The following is a 20,464-nucleotide window of genomic DNA, read 5'->3' on the forward strand; positions in this document are numbered from 1 at the left end:
GAACTCTGGTCAAATAATCCTAAATGTAAATGCCAATGCTACACCAGGGTTTACAGAGGAAAAGTGGTTCAACAACCATTGCTCCTCGTCAATCTTCTCTTTTCCAGGCTCAAAGTTTATCAAAGTTTCCAAAAAAAACCAAAAATCAATCTTCCAAATAGGCACCAGGAGACTTGATTTATTGTCGACAACAAAGTCCGAGACCTGAACAGATCTAACACACAATCCCTGGTCACTTCTTTTATAGCCCAAATCTGCTGAGTCAGCAGGATGATGACACTCCCACCCTGAAGAAAAACTCAGACAACCATGTGTTTGGATCACATTTAAATGCAGTTTATTCGGTCGATGAGTATATTCACATGAAGATCAGCGTCTCTTCAGCTATGTTACCACATACACATAGTCAAGTGTACAAAAGCGTTTGTGCCAACCAACGATGGTACAGAGGTGGTCATCTAGCACAATGAGTGTGGCATTAATCATGAAATTAGAAATGGAATTGTTCATTAAAATCAGCAGTAACTTAATGTAAAAATACAGAATTTTATGATTGCAAAGGTGGTTGTATAATGAGCTAGTGCACATGACCAGACAGAAAAGATTAGATTCAGAGCTCAAATCAGAATGCACAGGGAGGAAGCTGAGCAGTTTGAAGTGGAGCACAGCAGGATTTCACTGTGAAGATATTAGCTCATCTCAAGTGAGAGAAAATAAACCAGCTAAGGAGACGATTTCTCAAATCATTTGTTACTGATTGAATATTGTAGCATGGCCACATGCCAGGTCCAGGATATACTAAGCCAATATGTGAGAGTGCTCAGGGTCTGCAGCGCTGGATGAATCGTGGGTACAGACACACATCTCTGATGTGATGTCTGTTCAGCAGCCAGGTGAGGAAACGCTCCAGACCCAGGCCGTAACCACCGTGAGGACAGGTTCCAAACTTCCTCTGAAACAGACACAGACACACACAGCAGCCCGTTAATACACACCTTTACTTAAACACAGTGAGACCAAGTGCTCGCTGCTCTGCCAAAGAAGTTCTGGACACATTTAGAGAAGAGATTGAGATTTTCATCTCAGCACAACCTTGATTCTATTTAAAAAAATAAATGATTTCAAGGACAATCAGTGATCAAAATAGTTTGAGCTGTAATACAGTTGAATGAAAAGATATTCCTTTATACATCGACAGAGAGAAGAGAAGCACCCAGCTTAGTGTTACCTGGTCAGTGTACCAGTAGTACGGGGTCGGGTCGATTCCCTCCCTCTTGTATCCCTCCAGCAGCTCTTCAGCGTCCCAGATACGCATCGAGCCTCCGACGATCTCGCCAACATTTGGCATCAGCACGTCCACCTGCAACACACACACACACACACACACACACACAAGACGAGACATTCAGACAGATGATGAGCTAGAAAATGACTTCAGGACCTAAAACCTGTCGTCAGGTGGACCAACACTCTACACTAAGGCCCTCTGTGTAATAACTTGGCTTCAGACCAAATACCAGCAAAACAAACAGCGTTCCCAGTGTCTGATGTTCATATACAGTGTTAGCACACTAAGTGCTAACACTGTCTTTTTTCAAAAGCAGTCAGTTTTCATACCGACTCAGTGAGGCGTCTGTCCTCGGGACAGCGCTGCATGTAGAAGGATTTGATCTCAGCAGGGAAACGGCAGAGCAGGATGGTCTCGTTGATGGTGTCGGTCATCTGCCTCTCTGGAGCCTCTGGGATGTCCTGCAAGTGAGAACGGAGACAAAAAGTAGAAAATATCAAACCCATGACACAAGAGAGGATTTCACTAATAAAAAGTCAAGACATAAAACAAAGTTTATCAAGTAAGTTTCAATAACAATTTCTTCAATCTTGATGTCATAGTGATGTCATAAGAGTTAGCCTTGGAGACAGCACATTTTTATCAAACAGCCTGGGTTACAAACTGGTGAGCAGTTTGGTGTTAGGATGAGAGGAGGCAGAAGATAAACGTAATCGCTGACTGTTTCTCCTTCTGAACCTGCATCCACCAGACTTTACTGGTAAAATGTACTTGATGATAAAACTGTTATGCCATGATGAGAGCTCTGCTGACAGGAACTCATTAGAAACGTGTGTGTCACATATCCTGGTGGGCGTGTGTGTTGTGTCGAGTCATCACCTCTCCAAACTCATAGAAGGTGCCGTCGTCCTTCTTGATGTTGTGTTCTCTAAGCCACTCGATGGCATCGGGGTAGTTCATCCTCTTGAACGGCCTCTTGGGGGGTTTGAAGGTCTGGGGGGGAAAATAAAACAAATATCAATATGCTGAAAGATCATGTGATGAAAAGCTCCGGGACGTTGAACTTCCAACCTGAAGTTCAACGTTCAGACACTATTATCTCAGCGTTAGTGTCATCGGTCATCAAAATGTCTCATTCATCGTCAGGTTGTTTTCGTGCTAGTTAACTGTTAGTAAGCATAAAAACTGCGTGGACTCCCTGTTTTAGCTTGAACGTGCTGTTAAAAAAAGGAGACATACGGGGTTGATCTCGTAGAGCAGCTGTGCAGCGGGGGATTTGAGCACTCGGTCCACCACGTCACACACCAGATCCTCCAGTCTGTTCAGCAGATCATCGAAGGTCATGAAGGGACACTCTGCCTCGATGTGAGTGTACCTGAGCACAGAAAAGAAATCAATCACCCCACACAAACAAACAGTGCAGGAGGCTTACAGACTGAAAAATGATGTCATGAGTTGCCCATGTGTCGACCCGTATACTCACTCAGACAGGTGTCTGCGGGTGCGGGACTGCTCAGCCCGGTATGACTGGGCGATGCAGAAGGTGTCACCCAGTGCAGGTATGCAGGTCTCCAGGTAGAGCTGGGAGGACTGCGTCAGGTAGGCCTGTTCACCAAAGTAGTTGAAGCTAAACAGCGTGGAGCCGCCCTCCACCTGAGTCTGCACCATGGTCGGAGGAGTGATCTACATTTAGAAAAACAAACGGTGTTCACAGAGACGTTATCCTGCGCTCATGGGCTTCACATCTGCAACAGGACAACACGCATGTATCCACAGTCAGTCTGTTCAATCCATTCCACAAAACCACTTCCTTTTCCTTCACATTAAAAGCATTTCATTTGAAAAACACAAGTTAGCTTTTATTGTGAAACAGCCACAGCAGCCGAGGCAATGTACTGGTCACTGCACTGGTTACCACAGTAACCGCAGGTTTCTGCAAATAAACCAGGACTCAAATCTGCAGGACAAATAACTTTAAAGATACTCAGTAGAGATTTGCTTGGATTTGAAAGTGATTAGCAGATTTCATATATGACTCATACTTGATAAAATGCTACTAAAGCCAAATCCTTCTGTTCACTCACTCAAAGACACTAGATATCAGCTCAGGACTACAAAGCTAAGCTACACGTGAGCATTTGCATATTACAATGATATTGGTAGCACAATTTCAAAATACAATAATACGGCAAACATGTTTTAGGACAGAGGATTTTCAGCTACTTAGAAGTCAAAGCAGACGGCTGAGGATCAGAGGGACTTCTCTGTGATTATTTAAGTGAAGGTCAACAGTTCGAACAGCTGAACTACACTACAGATGATAATTTGCCATCTATGACGTTAGTCATGTCAACCTGTGACAAAAACAGTGAGTGCATTCTCTCTTTCTTTGAAAGGAAAAGCTTGAATATTACTTGACAGCACATAGGGATGACTTTGACTTCTCTGTCAAAGTGTGTTTCACCTCATAGTATCCACGGTCAAAGAAGTGGTCCCTGAAGCACTGAGTGACGGTGGATCGGACTCGGAGGATCTTGGACACGTTCTCTCCTCTGATCAGCATGTGTCGATTGTTCAGCTGGACGTCAACATCAGACTCCTCATTCAGCAGGTTGTCAGCCCCACCTGCTGGAGCTAAACCAATCAGCTCCCAGAAGTCACAGTGCAGCTCGTGGCCTCCGGGTGCCTGGGAGAGGAAAGCAAGGACTCAGTGAAGGTGTTCCTCAGGTTTGTGTCCTGCATCCATCCTGCATTATTACAGTATGCCATCATGCAACACTGGAAGATGAGGTTGAGTGCAGTAGCTGTTTTTCTCCCTAAAATAAACTGCTCGACTGTTGTGCTGCAGGTGCGTTTACCTGTTTCCCCTCAGGAACTTCAGTGAGAGTCCCGTACAGAGCTACAGTGCTCTCTGTGGACAACACCAAGCCATTGTAGCACTGGCACTGAAAACAAGGCAGAGACAGTTAGCGTCGGGGGAAGAATACAGTGCGAGCAGAAAAAGAGCAAAAAGGGAAAGTTGTACCAGTTTATCAGACAGGACACACTGGAGGAAACCAGTTCCATCTCTCAACACGATGAACATCAGGTTCTTCCCTGTAGGGGACAAGAAAGATAAAAACACAGTGAACAAAACCTCTTTCTGCCACTAAACCTAGAATTAGGAGGCATTTTGAATGGGAGTGTTGCCTTTTATGCTCTCAAGCAAGAAACAGAAACAAATATGACAAAACCTCCTTCAAACTCAGTATTAGAATAAAAACACGTGGACACCCGTCTCTCACCCTGTCTCCTCAGGCGATGAACCCATCCAAACACTTTGACTCTCTGACCTCTCTCGGCCTCCAGGAGACGGATTTTAACCTACAAAACAGTCACTCATCTTTAGGTCATTAGCACAATAACGCCCAACTGTGTTTAGGCCATTATCAACAGCTGTCAAGTACTGAAAGTTGGCCATTTTAGATGGCTTGTGTTTCAAATACATGCAATATCAAAGACACAAGTCCACTTGTGCTTTAAAAGTGGCCTCCTTAGCTTCTTACAAGTACATTAGGACTGATTTAATAGTAGAAACAACATGAAATGTGACCAACAGCTTTAGGCTCAGGCAGGCTGGTGTCCTTCTCAATCACGATCTTCTTGGCTTCTTCCAGGTTCTTCTCTCTCCTCTCAATGTCCTCTGCCTGCACAACAAACATGGAGCAACATTTAGAAGATATCACATTTGCTTCTGGAAGATACAGTGGGCACACTGCAGAACAGCACAGAGAAGGGAAAAGACAAACAAGACATAAATTGCTCAGAAACCAAACTCTGTTTTATGTCGCTCTACCAGCAGCGAATGTCAATAGAAGAGTAGAACACACACCTCCTTCTTGTCTTTGGCATCGCACTTCACCTGTTCACGGTTAAAGGCCTTTTTTACGTTCTTCATCTGCGTCTTAGAAATCACTTCCCATCGCTGAGGAACAGAGGGGAGAAACACATACATGTGTGCACACCCAGTGGAGGCCTCGTCTCACTGATCTACTGTGTATATATACATTGTGACCTGATTCTGCAAACTTTACTGCAGCTGCTGAGTAACTAAAGGCTTCCAGTGAAAGAGGATAAACTGACGAATGAAAGCAGATGCATCAGCATCTAAAAAAGGAAAGACCATTTCTTTCTATCTAAAATCAGATCAAATGATGTGTATAGTTATAGTATATATAGTAATAGTAGTTTATATTTTTGCTCTTCTTCTCCTGCATGCCACTTTTTTACTCTTACTTTAAACTCTTATGGCATTCAGTGTGGACGGCAAAGTAAGATTTTCATTGTACAGGGAAACCTGTTTCTGTACTGTACACATGACAATAAACGCTTTGAATTTGAATTCGTGTATGTAGCAGGCTGGTGTGATAAAGGTCAAATGAAAATTGAGATATGAGAAATAGACTTTTTTAAACCAACCTCTCCGTCCTTCTGGGAGTCCACGTAGATGGTTGGAAAAGGCTCCTTCCCAGCGAACACCAGAGCCTGTGAGGATGTGTTCATAAACATGAGGAGATGCCGACAGACAGATCAGTGCAACTGAATCAACCAGTGGAGCAAACATCAACATTATTTTGTACCGTTGGCAATAAATCCTGTAGAGTGAGACCTTTTCAACAACACATGCCTGGATAGGATTAAAAACAACAGAGGTACTTTGAGTTATATCGTCGATTACCCTGAGAGGACTTTTGAAGGGTTTCTGCTCCGTGCCGTCCCCATCCTGGTCGCTGCCACATTTGTCAGACACATACAGCTCACCTGTGAAGACAGAGGCAGTGAGACACAGCAGTCACATAAAGTACCTGTAGGAACAGGCGTGTTATGTAGCACTCACTCCTTTTGGAGTAAAAAGATGCTACATTTAGAGTTTCCAACTCCATTCATTCCATTTATTATTACTGACATCTTCAATAGGAAGCTTTGGTGAAGCTCCACAGACAGGTGAGGTCTGTGGCAACACTGTAAGGACACAAAAGCCATTTATCTGTCATGTTACAAGACAGCAGTCAAGTCAATATTTCTGTAGCAGCATAGAAATTGTGTTGCCATTATTATACTCTGACGGTGCCAATTGGCAGCACCATAGCCAACCACTGACGGCGCCATGGCTATTTAAGGGGTGGATTTCCCCCTGCTGGCTCTCCCTCTCTGCTTCCTGGTTGGTTGCGTCACTGCCGGCTCGACCACGCTCGCATCGGGCAGGTAAGGCGGCTAGTCTGCTCACCTTCTGTGTAGGCCTGTGGGTTATTATTAATTGCTGTGTTGTACTGCAGGGCCTTGGTTCGAGTGCCCCGGAGTTTTTATGGATCGTGTACCCTGCTCACTGTCGGCACGGTGATTTTTGCGGTCAGGTGTGTGGCGTCAGCAGCTGACTACACAGTTGGTGCTGCTCGTAGCTGGGGATCGCTCCTGCTTTGTGGGGACCTGCTTTGTGGGGACCTGCTTTGTCTGGATCGCTGCTGCGTTTTGTGGATCGGCGTCAGTGAGTTTCCTCGGCGTGTCCGCTATAACGCGCCGATTTCCATCATCCGTCTGGTGGAGAGGTTCTACTTCACGAGCTGTGGACCTGCCTTCTTAAGACAATTGCTTTTCCCCTGGCTTACATCACTCGCAAGTATTGCGTGGTACTCTGGTGTGCTGACTGTTATTAATTGACTGGCTTGATTGGAGCCCTTTTTAAAGTCTGTTTGTTGGGAGTGTGGGTTGCATTTTTGTTTTCATTGCCCTTCTCCGTTGTCTTGATTTGTTGTATTGATTATTTTTGTATTTAGATTTATTTGTTTAGATATTTCATTTGGGCAGAGATTTTCTTGTTTCTTACCTTGGTTATTTTTCTTTGTATGTTGAGTAATTTATATTTGGCAACCGGTAGTTTTGTTTAGTTTAATTGATTTCTGCTGCCATTTATTTGTTTCCAAGTTTTTGTATATTGTTTGTTGTTCTGTTGGATTATTGTAACCCCACTAACCTGTGTGTGTGTGTTCCTTTTGTTTTAGTTGCTGAGGTCCGGTGGTCTGGTGGTGGGATCCCCTTTTGTGTGCTGTGCTCTCTGGGATTCGGGTATCCTTCACGTGTGTGTGTGTGTGTGTGTGTGTGTGTGACTGTCACAGCTGGGTGTCTTCTCTTTTTTTTTTGTTTTTGTTGGGATTCACCGCTCCATCAGCTCGTGCACCGGTATCCTCAGCTTTAATTTAGTCCCCTAGTTTAATCCCTGTGTGAATGGTGTGTTTTTATATCATTTTAATCAAATTCTGTTAATAAAACTTATTTTTTTTGAGATTGGAACACTGTCTCTTGCTATTTGAGTGAACGGACCTGTGCGCCTTTAAAGGTGCGTCATTCAGTTCTTTGGGCTGAGATCCCAAAGTGGCGTTGTCTGGCAACTTGATTTGTTAAATAGAGTAAGAACGACTATTTCTTTATTTTCCTGACCCTCCGCTCGCCACATTTCTATAGCCCAAAATTACAAAATCAAACTTGTGCTCAGGGGACATTCCAATCTGTACAATGTCCGACACCCTCGGTCATTAAAACCTCTGTTCTCGAGGGACGCCTCCCTTGGATGGACAAACAGTCAATCCTGAATCTGAGCAAACATGTTAAAGTGCCGAGTCATGGTACACTTCCTGTATCCTTCTCATTTGAGGACATCTTGATCTCTGATAATGCTGATGTTGCTCCTCTCTCCTACAGGTTCCTGTTTTCAATCAATACTTTAGATTAGATTCAACTTTATTGTCATTACACCCGTACAGTACAAGGCAATGAAATGCAGTTTGCATCTGCAGCTTTTCCACACTAGACAACGACAATGTGAGTTCGGTGCTGCTGATGTCACCAGTAACATTGAAGCCTTCAGTAAGGGTTTACTGCTCACCACCATTTTGTCAGTTGCTGGAGCCAAAAATCAGTTAAAACTCCATTAAGCAGAAAGCCATTGAGCAACCACTGCACACACCGTTGTGTCGGTGAAGTCAGAACTTTAAGGCTGCAGCAACATCCATCAGAGAAAGAACACGTACGAGGAAAAAAAAACAACTCACTTTTCGTTTGACAAAACAGATTTAGAAATAAAGCCAATGTCACTTAAATTAAAGTAAACAGACACATTATACTGTAGATAGATGAAACGTTCTTGTCTCATTACGTGAAAGAAGGGCTGCATTTAGAAATAAGAGGAAATAAATAAAATTGTTTTTGATCAGATCACGTGACGTTTTCAAAGCGCCGTAACTAAGGTCACCTAGAGCGCTGCTTCACTCGACAGTGCACATATGAAACTCTCTCGTGCGCAAAAGTGGGATGGGCATAAATATTTTTGTACTATCAGATTATAGCTAGCATATCTCCGGTTTTACATGATCCAGGTTCAAATCTGCACTGTCGAGTGAAGTTGACAGCAGCGCTCCAGGCGACCTCATCTTTTTGTTACGGCGCTTTGAAAACGTCACGTGATCGTGAACCTCTAAGGGTTAAAATAGTTAAAAGTTCCTAACTTGAAAGAAATAAAGTTTAGCAGCAGCTTTTCCATATTTCTTTAACTGTCACATCTTGACTGAACAGTCAGCCAACTTTACAATATATAAATCTCAAATCAAGTAGCATCACGTGGGACGGCTTCACTCGAATGTGATTGGTCTGTGCGTTTCCTGATCTGCTCTCAACGCCGTAAACACTAGAAAAGCTGCGCCGGTTAAAATAGAAGCGTCTCATCAAATTTAAAATCCCCTAATAATTTATTGATAATAGGTCCGGGTCCGTGTAGGATGGCGTCTGGGTCGGGTGGGTGGGTGGGGTGGGGTCCGGAGGGGTTTATATGTCGGCTTCACCGACTGACGCCACTGACAGCTGTCTTGGCTAAATATTAGCCTCCACTTCCCTCCGTCTTGGCTTTCAGTTGGTATCTATCATGTTAAGTTCAGTGTTTGTGTCAACCTGCTCCGTGTGACTTGCTCTCCAACCGGAGGCCTCACATTACAGAACGAGAAATCAGCCTCAGCTTGCAGGCAGCTAACAACTGCTGCAATATGCAAAGACACAGACATATGTCAGCTAGCTAGCAGCCTCAGACATGTGTCAGCTAGCTAGCTAGCTCTTAGCTAGTTTCTTCTTACCCACTGAGGTTTGCTCCATGCCTTTAGTTACCTCCGTCGCCATGTCAGTCCGCTGGGGAGGGGAAACTAAATACTGTTTTATTCAGAAATGGAAGTAGAGCCCCTGGAGCTGCTGCCTGTGAGGACTCCTGCCACGATGCCGAAATGCAACTTTACATCAGCCCTGACGCTGCTCTATCAGAGGAGGCGGGAAAGTCACGCCCATATTACCACATCTGATTGGTGACGCTCCTTGTCAGTCAAGCAGTTGGCCAATTAACCCTTAAGAGCCCGGAATCTTTCTCCTCTCAGTAAATTCACGTGGGACAGAAAACAGACTGAATGGTACACTTCCTGTATCCTTCTCATTTGAGGACATCTTGATCTCTGATAATGCTGATGTTGCTCCTCTCTCCTACAGGTTCCTGTTTTCAATCAATACTTTAGATTAGATTAGATTAGATTCAACTTTATTGTCATTACACCTGTACAGTACAAGGCAATGAAATGCAGTTTGGCATCTAACCAGAAGTGCAATTTGTAGAGAAAGTGCAGAAATATATATAAGGTATGTACAGAATGTACAGATTAGACTAAGAGTGGAATGTACATTTAGGGTACTAATTAATAACTACAAGGAAGTCAACACACCCAGGGCACACTTGTATTTCCTGGGAGGCAGTGAGTCCTTATCTCAGGTTTATTCTTTATTATTCAACCTGCTTCGTATAAGACAAAGCTGAACAGCATAGCAACTCACCCAAATAGAAAAAAGATTGAAGTGTCCAAAGCTGATCTGAAGCAGAGTATGTCTCATTCTAGCTTGAGGGAGTTAACACATCTCGAATATGAGCATTGCAGTTTATTTTTCAAAAGGGTGGAGTTCATTTTATTTCAGGCTGGACCTCCTTTTCACATGGTAGTGGACAGGAAAACAGTACACACTGAGTCAAACAGAAACTTATGCAGAAAGCCAAAGTGAAAACTGAAAGCAACTACAGCAGCCCAGCATTGTTCCTCTCCCCATCCCCACAACACCCCTAACATGCCTCATATTAGAAGTGGAAGTATCTCCCTGGTCTGATGTTGTGCTATGATGCATGATGTTCATTTTGTAAGTTATGGTCCCACTTAGAGTACAATACATGATAAAGAAGGGAAGGTTTACCTACTAATCAGATGCAGGGGTCTTCACAGAATGAATGTCACGTCTGGTTCCAAAACCAAGATGGCAATGCCCAAAAAGCCAAACTTGAGGCTTCAAAACCATCCGTGATCCACGAACCAATGGGTGGTGTTACTGTGGCTTTGTCATCCATTTCTTTTATACAGTCTACGTACCCATAGAACTCATATATTACATTTCGATTGCTTTTAATTAGACTACGTTTTTCAAGTTTGACCGGGGTCCAGTTATATCTATGAATTATCTCATAATGTATACATTAGCTCTTACTACCCCTGACTGAACAGCCTGTGTTGTGGACAATATTCTCCAACACCTCCTGTGCAAACTCAGCATCCAGATCCCTTACTTCTTATGCCAAAGAGGATTTTGATATAAATGAAATGTACACTACGTGGAAGCTTTAAAAACCTTTGCACCACACCTTCATCCTTTCCTGTAAGCCCATAAACTTTACACAACTCAGTAGTTAAGATAAGATAATCCTCATCATCATCATAGGAGTTCCAACAGAAAGCAGACACGACGCACATCCCTTTGAAAAAGGATTGTGTTTTATTTACAGTGACTTTCATCAGAATTACAATACAAATGATTTATAGACTGAGTCTCCACAGGCAGAGAATTCATTCAGAGCTCAAGGAGGTCAACTGGAGGCTGAGTGTGTGCGTGTGTGCGTGTGTGTGTGTGTGTGTGTGTGGGGCAGTCCTTGGATGTATCTGCTGCCTCCTCTTCTTCTCATCCTCCTCTTGGTTCTCCCGCTCAGTGACTCTCTCCTTTCTTTCCTACAACCTACATGGTAACAGAGTAAAATCACCCATGAGTACAACACTCTCACAGACTCATCTGAGCAGAAATGCGCCCCTGGGTTGCTGTGACCGGTCCATACCCTCTTGAAGTCGTTCATGTTGGTGGCCTGTACTGGAGTGCCTATGAATGTCAGGTAGTTGATTTTTGTCGTCTCCTCGTCTCCTTGGTTCGACTTGACAAACAACTGACAAGGAAAAAAAACATCAAAAAACACAACAAACACCTCTAGATGGCTCAGCTGTGTCATTTAGGTACATTTCAGCTTGAACTCTGTATCAGAAATGACTTCATATAAAAAAAGAACTTGATTCCAACCAAAGGTCTTTTGCTAAAGGCTGTAAGTAAACTAATTTCTACACCAGGTCATTAGAAAATGTTATGTCAAAACTATCTTTTGATAAGCTCATTCTTAGCAATACATATCTCTCCTCCTACGGACTCATGCATATATCACTCCTGGTGTCTCCTAGCAGTTTAGGACACCTGCTAAATATTAAGGATGTGCATTTCAAGCAAAAATACTATTTGATAGTCACTGCCCACATCTTTACAGAGACATGGCTTCATCTCAACGACCCAATCAAGCTACTGCTCCCGACCAGCGTACTTCCAAACAGCAGTAAAAACAAGGCAAAACAAGATAGTTGCACAAAATATTTGATTTTTTAAAAAATGATTTCATGACTATTTGAATATTCTAATCACGACTCCAATCTTCAAAAGGCCAGCAGAGACAGGAGTCATTCCCTGAGTTAAGAAAGTTAATAAAACACTTTTACTCCTAGCCCTGAAAAAGGAGCCAAACGTGTCTCACTCTGAGATATTTTGGCCGGGAGTGTCTGGCCCACGGGTTACTCATTCACATTTATTGAACCAGAAACTATTTCAGTGATGGGTCTGACAAAATAATGGCTTCAAATGTGGTTTAGATGAAGTCAAATGCCAATGTGCAAATTTTAAGGTTATGAAGTGTGAAGACAAACTCAGTGGCAATAAAGAAAAGGTTACCTTAAACCTAGAGCAGGTGCATGCTTTATTTGAACATTTTGAAATAATGGCTAATGGACAGAGTTATTCTAGTTTTGTATTCTTCATGATTTTCTATTTTCATTTAGATTTTAATTTCGTTTTCAATTCAGTTTCAGTTTCAGAAAACTGAGAAATAACGGTGAAATACCTTCCTACTGGGTGGCTCTTGTTGCTGCTGTGGCATACGATTAGCCTTATTGAACTGTAACGGCTGTGTTTCAGCAGTAACGTTAGTTATCTGGCCCTTACCGTAACACTCTGGACGTTCTGAAACTTGACGTAGCGCAGAGGAATCAAACCATCGTCTTTGTAGTCTTCCTCTGACAGCTCCAGAACCTGAGTGGCTTCGCTCCGCTCTGCATCATCAAAACCCATCGACCGAGGGAGATTGATGAACACCTTCACCACCTTTGGGGCTTGGGCTGGCACACAAAGGGAAGGATAAATGAAGCAGGACAGGGAGGGGGGAACAGAGTATAGGATGTTAGTTATCAGGGAACGTTAGTAATTAGTCTCTGCAATGAAATGAATCCAAAGTGTACAGCAGCATAGAAAAAAACATACCAAAGTCTGAGGACAGCAGCTTCATAGAGAAGAGCTTCACCGGCTGGTTGAAGGCGATGGTTATAAGCAACTAGACAGGATTAAAAGACCACAACATGTTAAAAAATTACCATCTAATTCAACTTACCATACAGGTAAACTAAGAAAGCAAATCAACGACCATGAGGCTGAATGCACAGTTTGTCCTGAGGTGTCCTCTGGTCATCCAATTGACTGTAGTAATGGAACATTATTTCCCAGGCGTCTAACTGGTGAGATGGCTGATATTTTGCCTTGGACATTTAGCTTTAGCCTTAGTTAAGTGCATATTTAATACTTCTTTTTTCAAATTTCTCCGCTGGAAACGGGGGGAGGAACAGTTTTGTCAATATGCCAGCTAGCTTGCTACAACTCATTGAACCTGCAAGGGACCATTGTCACTTCAGGCGACTAGACATGAGAAGAAGTCAGTCTACCTCTGTTTTTCAGGTGGTAATTTTCCACCGTTACCGTGTGATGACAGGAAGTCTGACAGATGTTGTAACAGTAAGTCGGGTGGGCAGGGCTTAGAGAATGCTCAGTTGTACAGAAAAAAATGGTAGGATTGCAAGAAAACAACATCAGGGGCTGCGTTGTATGGGCTCGTTGCTGCAAGGTTACAGGTGGGAGATAAAGAACCAAATATCCAGTCTGACGGTGGCAAATGTTGGTGTGTCTGCCTATGAGGCCAGTTTTGTACAACTCCAGCAGCAAATCAGCAGTCTGTGACTGGCTACATGTTACAAGATATTCTACTTGGCATGTGTGGTTACAGTTATTCGACTGACCTGCACAGTGCGCTGTTAGATGATGTTTCACTGTGTTGCAGCAAAAGAAGAAACAGGATGTGTCCTAAAGACCCTGTGTTGCAGGGGACCGTGTTTTTTTGCACAAATGTATGTTGGATGGGGGGAAAAAATCATAAACATATGAAAATAATGCATGAACTTTACTTCAGTGTTGTGACAGCGGGCTCACACATTTGGGGCAGGGAAGTGTTAGTAAGAGTTAGCAGCTCGTACCTGTTCATCACAATCAGACTCCAGGTAGGAGGAGTCTTTGATTAAGCAGCTATCGAAGCCACAGTCGTCGCTCTCATTGAGGCACTCACAGCCGGCTTTGTTGACAAAAGGCATGAGGTCCATCTGAAAACATAGTAAGTGAGACATTTACATATATACACGTCCTTTTGAAGAAACTCAGAAGATATGCAAGAGAGTATAACACTTAACCCTTCGGAGTCTAGGGCCGCCACACGGCGTCAAAGTCACATGTCGCACGTTTGAAAACGTAAAGCTGTGACACAAGCATGCAGGTGCTCAATTCAAAGACTGTTGGAAAGCGGACACTCAAAACTTTTTACAGGTGTTTGAATTTTCTCGATCGGCCTATTAACACTTAAGTTATGAAGAGCCGAAGTCACGCACTACAGCAGCTCTTCTACGAGTTAGAAGATACTGAATCTGGGGAAGAAAGTTCTGATCCTGAGGAAGAAAGTGACTCCAGTGGAGAGGATGAAGTGGATGCTGCACGTGAAGAGGAACGAGAGGAGGTGTCCGCGCAGACCCCCGCTCCTCCAAAGATCCAACTAGTTCCTATTCGGATTTTGTGTTTCTTTTGCACTTTTACATACAGTGTGTCCATATATTATGTCAAAATAAATAAATACTTGTAGAATCACATAGGTGAAAGGCAAGAGAAAAGGTAAGCTTAATGGGAAACACAAAGGTAAAATGAAAAGTAGTAAAAAACGCCATTTTACCCCAGACTCTGAAGGGTTAAAAAGTTTAGCATTTAAGCAGACAGGTATAAGGAACATTGTCCACTCACGTATCCTTTTGGAATGTCGGAGTCCTCGCTGTTTCCCGGGTCGTTCTCTGTGTGCTGTCTGATCTTCTCCTCTAGCCCTGCAGCATCCGCCCCCTGATACTGATCCACCCGAACCCGGTTCCTGAAGAACAAGAACGTTGGTGTGGCTGAGATGTTGTTGGCTGTTGCTGTCGCCTGAGAAAAAGAGAAACGGTTTTATTAAGTTAGCTTTGCGTCATAGAACCTTTGTCTCAAAGTATGTTTAAAATGGCGCAAGATCTCCTCTAGTGCAGCTTCTTGTTTCTCATTCTTTATCAGCATCTCTTTGATCACTTTTTGTAGCTTTGACTTGTAAAGTTCCATACTTTATATTACAGTCAACAAATCCCACGAAAAGACATTATTGAAGATTTGTGTCTACAGTGGGAACCAAGTAGCTTCAAGCCGAGTGACACAGACGGGATAGAGAAGTCAAAAGTATTGAGGGATGAACTAACACATTAATAATTTTGGTCTATTCATGGGATTCGATAGTTGAATAATGCCAGCCTTGTGCTTTAAGAACTCAGCTTCCCCCAGAAAATAGTAACATATAATATAATGACAGTGTCAATGACAGACGGTGCTTCTTGTACAACTTTAACATTGTGTGAAGTTTGTTGGGTAAATTATTTTGCTGTTGGTTCATAAAGGAATTCAGTAGACGGTAGATAGTAGACAGAAATGCAGGGGTGTCGTTGGTCTAATGAGTCAGCACACATTTTCTGAATTGACTTGAGCTCCGGTCAAATAATCCTAAATGTAAATGTCAATGCTACACCAGGGTTTACAGAGGAAAAGTGGTTCAACAACCATTGCTCCTCTTCAATCTTTTCACCAGCTGTGTTGAGACTCTGTTAGGTGAAAACCGTGTGGTGGATGGTGCAGATCAGACATACCTGGCACATGTGAACGTCGACTTCAAGGAAAACAACCTGTGGGTACTTGTTACTCAACATGTTGAAAGCTGGAGCTATTCTGACACAGGGCCGACACCTGAGGAGGCAGAGGGAAGTGTGTTAGTGGCCTGCTCTGTAGTCTCAGCTGTACTGAAACGATTAAGTCAGTTAATCAATGAGTCAGTAAAGAAAGTTAACTAAAAGTTAAATCATTTATCAAATAAAAAGCAAAACTTTACTTCCAGCTTCACACAGTTGAGAATGTTCTGCTCACATCTCTTGTATATCATAGTAAACTGAATAATTTAGGGTTTCAGTATAACTTAGTGTACGTCAGGTAAAAGATGTGAAACAAAACTAACGATCTGACTTTTTACATCCTGTCACACCAGCTTTTAGTATCTGACAGTCTCTAATACTCTCAATTCAGTTATTCCACAAGAAGTAGTGATGCTTACTGAAAGTACATCTACACAGAACATCAACAAAGATTTTGATAGGTATCCCTTGAGTCTTTTTTCAAATAATTACATATTAACTGAAGATACATAATGCACAAGGCATTGTACAGTTGAAAATAAACTTTAAAGTGCTTTCTGGTGGGCAGACTATGTAATGAAGACATTGTCTCTAGATCACAAATATCTATAGACATTGCCAACATGTTTGCCAACAGAACATATCTCCATAAAGCTAATATGGAGCCAGATGACACATTGGTTAAACTTGGTATTGATGGTTGTTACGCCCAACTCAAAAGCAATCACACCAGAATATAGCTGAAGACATAATGTTCATGACAATGACCGGCTACTACGGGGAAAGAAAGGCAACAGATTTGGTTGTTGAACATTAAAGTAGGAGGGAGTGTTATTTCTTCGTACTGGTGAGAATCGCAGACTAGATGTGATAGCCCACTGTCAATCTAATCAACCTACACATGATAAAATCTCACGACACCTCGGCAGCCAAGTTACTGTAATACTGCTATGTCATTGTAAGCAACACAGCTAGTTAGCTAACGCCGGCTAACGCTAAGCTAGCTGTCCCAGGAACGGAAGCTACTCTTGTCAGACAGCCTAGCTATACGGCTCGTGTCAGCACCCTGAAACGATTTAACGACGAGCCCCAAGTGTTACCCAGTCGTCCGCTGAGTGGAGAGGCTGACATGCTAAGGCTGGCCGGCCGCGCGGCCTCGAAGCCGCTTTGGTAAGCTTACCCAGCCATTGTGAACTTCACCACGGCGAGTCTCGAGCCGGCGGCCGCTAGCTCTGGCTGGAAGTCCGGGTCGCTCCCGATTACTTTAACGCCGACCATGGTGCAGTCTGCGACTGTGATGTGAGCAGGTTGCTCGGGTAGTGTTCAGGACGGGAGAACTGTGAGACCTAATGGGTAAAAAGTATTGTGTTTTTAGCTTTCTGTCTGTATGTTAGCCAACTAGCTGTCCCGTCTCTAAACCACACTACAGGTACAGTGAGCTGCTGCAGGATGTGGACTCCTGATTGGTCAACACACCACAATAGAGGCGGGGCTTTTCCTTTTTCTTCTTCGGCGATTTTTTGAAGCTTAGACGCTTTCTGCCCTCCACAGGAAACAATGAAACCACCACGTGTAAAGATGGAAAGGATCTCCTCATCAATGTATTCCATTCATCCATCAAGAGCAACATTAATGTTTCCTTGTCTTCACATTAGCCTACATTTGACTCTTTTCTACATTCCCACTGAAGCCAGGATAAATCCACTTTACACTGCATCTTCCAAACTCTGACCTAAAGAGTGAAAACCTCATTAATATTGTCAGGTTGGGCTTTGGATCTCCCCTGGAGTTTAGTTTTTTCAGTTTTCCTCTTCTGTTCTAAAGTTACATGATGAATTGGCAGTGTTCTTTGTGTATACTCCAATGATTTAGTAGGCCCTTTGCACTTTCATACATTTGGGGGACTCACACAAGTCGGATTAAAATAAGAGTGGTCAAAATGACAGCAACAGAAGCTAAAATATCCTGACTTTTAGTCCCTGGCATCATGTGCCAAGCTCCAAAATCACTAGATCCTACATTTCCCATGATGCAACTTAGTCATGTCTTTCATTAAATCCTCCCTGTCTGGTAAGGGCCCAGGCTATCCAAACTACCCCCCCCCCCACCCCCCCACCAGTTTGTAATACCCTGATGACATCACTATGGGCACTCTTCTCAGACCTGACAAATCTCCCTCCAAAGCTGCAGAAGTCATCATATACTACGGACTGAGAAGTAGTCCTACTGACATGTAACCTGAGGTTGGCGTGTAAAATAAGTGCAGTGCCCCTTTACAGTTCAGGGCTCAACTTTTCTGTGAGATCCTTACAGTGAATAAAAGGTGTAACCTCAGGGTGGCCTATATGATAGATAGATAGATAGATAGATAGATAGATAGATAGATAGATAGATAGATAGATAGATAGACTTTATTGTCTGCCCCAGACAGTGACAGAAATTCTCCTTTGACAAGGCTCCAACAATAAAATACAACACATATCACACACACTTATGACAAGTGAAATGTTAAAAGTAAACAGCAGCCAATACATGCCAAATATATGTACTGTTCAGTGTCTTATTTCATGTTGTTCAGGGTGGTTATTGCAATGGGAATAAAGGATTTTTTATAGATGTTTTTGCGGGCCAGTGGGACTTTGTAACGTCTGCCTGATGATGTCTCAGAGTGGTTTTTGTTGTACAGGATTCTCTTCCACTGGCACTGATGATCAAATGAGTTAATGGAGTAGACGGTCAGAACTCACCAAACATGTTGTTGACAAAAACTCAAAGCCAGGAACAGAAAGTAAACACTCTGATGTCTGTGTGGAAGAAAAGAGAGTAGAAAGCTGCAAAGGTTCCATCCAGACAGCATCAAATCATCTCCGATCACATTTTCTAACAATAACTTAATTATTTTTTAATGGAATTTTAGCTTATTTATTACTTAACCTCTCTTATACCTTAATCACCTGTAGCGTTACATTTTGAACAAATACATATTCATTAACAGTTTCAGGTGTCGTCACAAATGACCTCACATTGAATGATGATAAGCAACAAATCTAGGATCTACTGAAATTTGAGAAACTAAAATTCACATATTTCCCTCACACTGTTCCCATGTTTTGAATGCTTTGAAATGATTCAATCTTCACTAATAATGCTCTGGTACAGCCGTAAAAACGGGCAGCAGACGGGCAGCGTTCCGCCTCAAACGACCACCTGGTTTCATCAAGAGTCCAATTACACACCTTTACCTGTGCGTCACGTGGCCAGAGCACCCACGCAGCCCCGGCCCTCCCGAGAGCCGTGCGTGGTTTTTAACCACTTATTTATCGGAGTTTGAAGCTCTCGGCGTGTCGGACCGGTCCGGCAGGTCTGTGCGGGCCAGAGCAGGTGAGGCAGTGGGGGGAGGCAAAGGCGAAGGGCGGGGAGCCGCCGCCGGAGCTACGAGCAGGAAGAAGAGGAAAACATGGTGCGGTGACAGGACGCACGGACACCGACTGAATACAGGATCCACCCTCTGATATCAACCTGCGAAGGACGCGGAGTGAGTCCAGGTAAACACAGAAATGTACCTGTGTGCGTTTATTTCGAGTTTTCAGGCTCAACAAGTGTTCTAAATCCACCGAAAGCCGAGGAGTGTTTCACCTGGGCGGCTGCTGCTCAGCTCACCTGTCCTCTGTACGCTCTGCGCCGCGCTCTGGTCTTTTGGGGGGGTAAGAGCTCAATATGTTCACTTTCCAGCTTGTGTTGTAGCTGATAGTATTACACATCTTAGAGTGGCTCTGTTTTGGACTATTCCATGTAGTCAAAAGGTCCTGCAGGTGTTAAAAAAAAACAAATCAACCCAAATCAGAACCCTTAAAACGCCCCAGAAACCTACGAGTGTCTGTCCTGTCTCATGAGAGGCCTTTAAAAAACCTCCTTTTAGCGCACAGACACTCCAAACACTAAACTTTCATGTTACAAGCTATTTTTTTCTCTCCAGCAGCAGCAATAATACGACTTATTACCTAAATCCTTCAGAATAAAAGCTTCATCCTCATGAAACTAAATTTGGCAGTACTGCACAAATTGTGTAGAAACCGCTCTCATATTTCTTTTATTTTGTCCTCACACTGTAATTTAATCTGTTGTGTAATACTGGAGCTCCATGGTTTCCAAACTGGTGGTGGGAGTCCCCTCTGCTACATCAAGTCATTGTTTAAGCCATGCCTCGATTCTCTGCTGTTTTCCTGCATAACTTAATATACTTTAATAAAGAAAAGAGAACCTCTTCGGTTAAACTGGTCACAGCTAGTGAACATTTATTGTGTGCCTGGTTTGCAAGAGGACTTTACTTTGTTTAGGAGGGGTCACAAGCCAGAAAGGTAGGGAACCACTGCTGTGCGCTGTAATGGTGACATTTGTAGGTTGAAGTGTCTGTGGTGCAGTTCCCCTCATTATTATTGCACAAGTTATATTTCCAAAATGGCCGCCGTGGAATAGTTGTTTTTTTCCATCTTAAATCTTTTCCTCCTAGGGCTCCATATGATTGTGATTGTTGTAAACCAGCAGGATTTTCTTAGTCTTGCGGTCACCATATTTCTCGTATTGTAACAGGAGATGTTTTAAATGGATGCTCAAGTTTTTACAGTCATCTCATGGTCTAAGGGACACA

The 20,464-nt window shown here is 43.1% G+C and overlaps 3 protein-coding genes across 3 annotated transcripts in view; 1 reads left to right on the top strand and 2 right to left on the bottom strand.

The window, feature by feature from the left end:
• Positions 1-314: 314 nt before the first annotated feature.
• On the bottom strand, positions 315-9,597 carry LOC139218667 (asparagine--tRNA ligase, cytoplasmic-like). The gene is made up of 15 exons (XM_070850321.1): positions 9,445-9,597; positions 6,006-6,088; positions 5,747-5,812; positions 5,160-5,252; positions 4,885-4,974; positions 4,573-4,651; positions 4,314-4,384; positions 4,147-4,233; positions 3,753-3,974; positions 2,772-2,971; positions 2,528-2,663; positions 2,168-2,281; positions 1,618-1,749; positions 1,229-1,360; positions 315-952 (listed from the first exon to the last, which is right to left on the bottom strand). The coding sequence occupies exons 1-15, from the start codon at positions 9,485-9,487 to the stop codon at positions 821-823; spliced, it is 1,680 nt and encodes a 559-aa protein (XP_070706422.1). The 5' UTR covers positions 9,488-9,597; the 3' UTR covers positions 315-820.
• A 1,548-nt stretch (positions 9,598-11,145) lies between these two features.
• txnl1 (thioredoxin-like 1) lies at positions 11,146-17,259 on the bottom strand. Its single transcript, XM_070850432.1, has 8 exons — positions 16,997-17,259; positions 15,778-15,874; positions 14,861-15,034; positions 14,053-14,175; positions 13,013-13,082; positions 12,698-12,870; positions 11,499-11,603; positions 11,146-11,401 (listed from the first exon to the last, which is right to left on the bottom strand). Exons 1-8 carry the CDS (start codon positions 17,092-17,094, stop codon positions 11,372-11,374), a joined length of 870 nt encoding a protein of 289 aa, XP_070706533.1. The 5' UTR covers positions 17,095-17,259; the 3' UTR covers positions 11,146-11,371.
• Positions 17,260-19,078: 1,819 nt separating this feature from the next.
• The window catches only part of atp8b1 (ATPase phospholipid transporting 8B1), a 32,292-nt gene continuing 30,906 nt past the window's right edge, over positions 19,079-20,464 (top strand). Inside the window, exon 1 of the mRNA XM_070850025.1 lies at positions 19,079-19,361. The gene's annotated coding sequence lies outside the window, so the exon portion shown is untranslated. The remainder of the gene's footprint in view (positions 19,362-20,464) is intronic.

Source organism: Pempheris klunzingeri, chromosome 19 (assembly GCF_042242105.1).
Source record: "Pempheris klunzingeri isolate RE-2024b chromosome 19, fPemKlu1.hap1, whole genome shotgun sequence".
NCBI lineage: Eukaryota > Metazoa > Chordata > Actinopteri > Acropomatiformes > Pempheridae > Pempheris > Pempheris klunzingeri.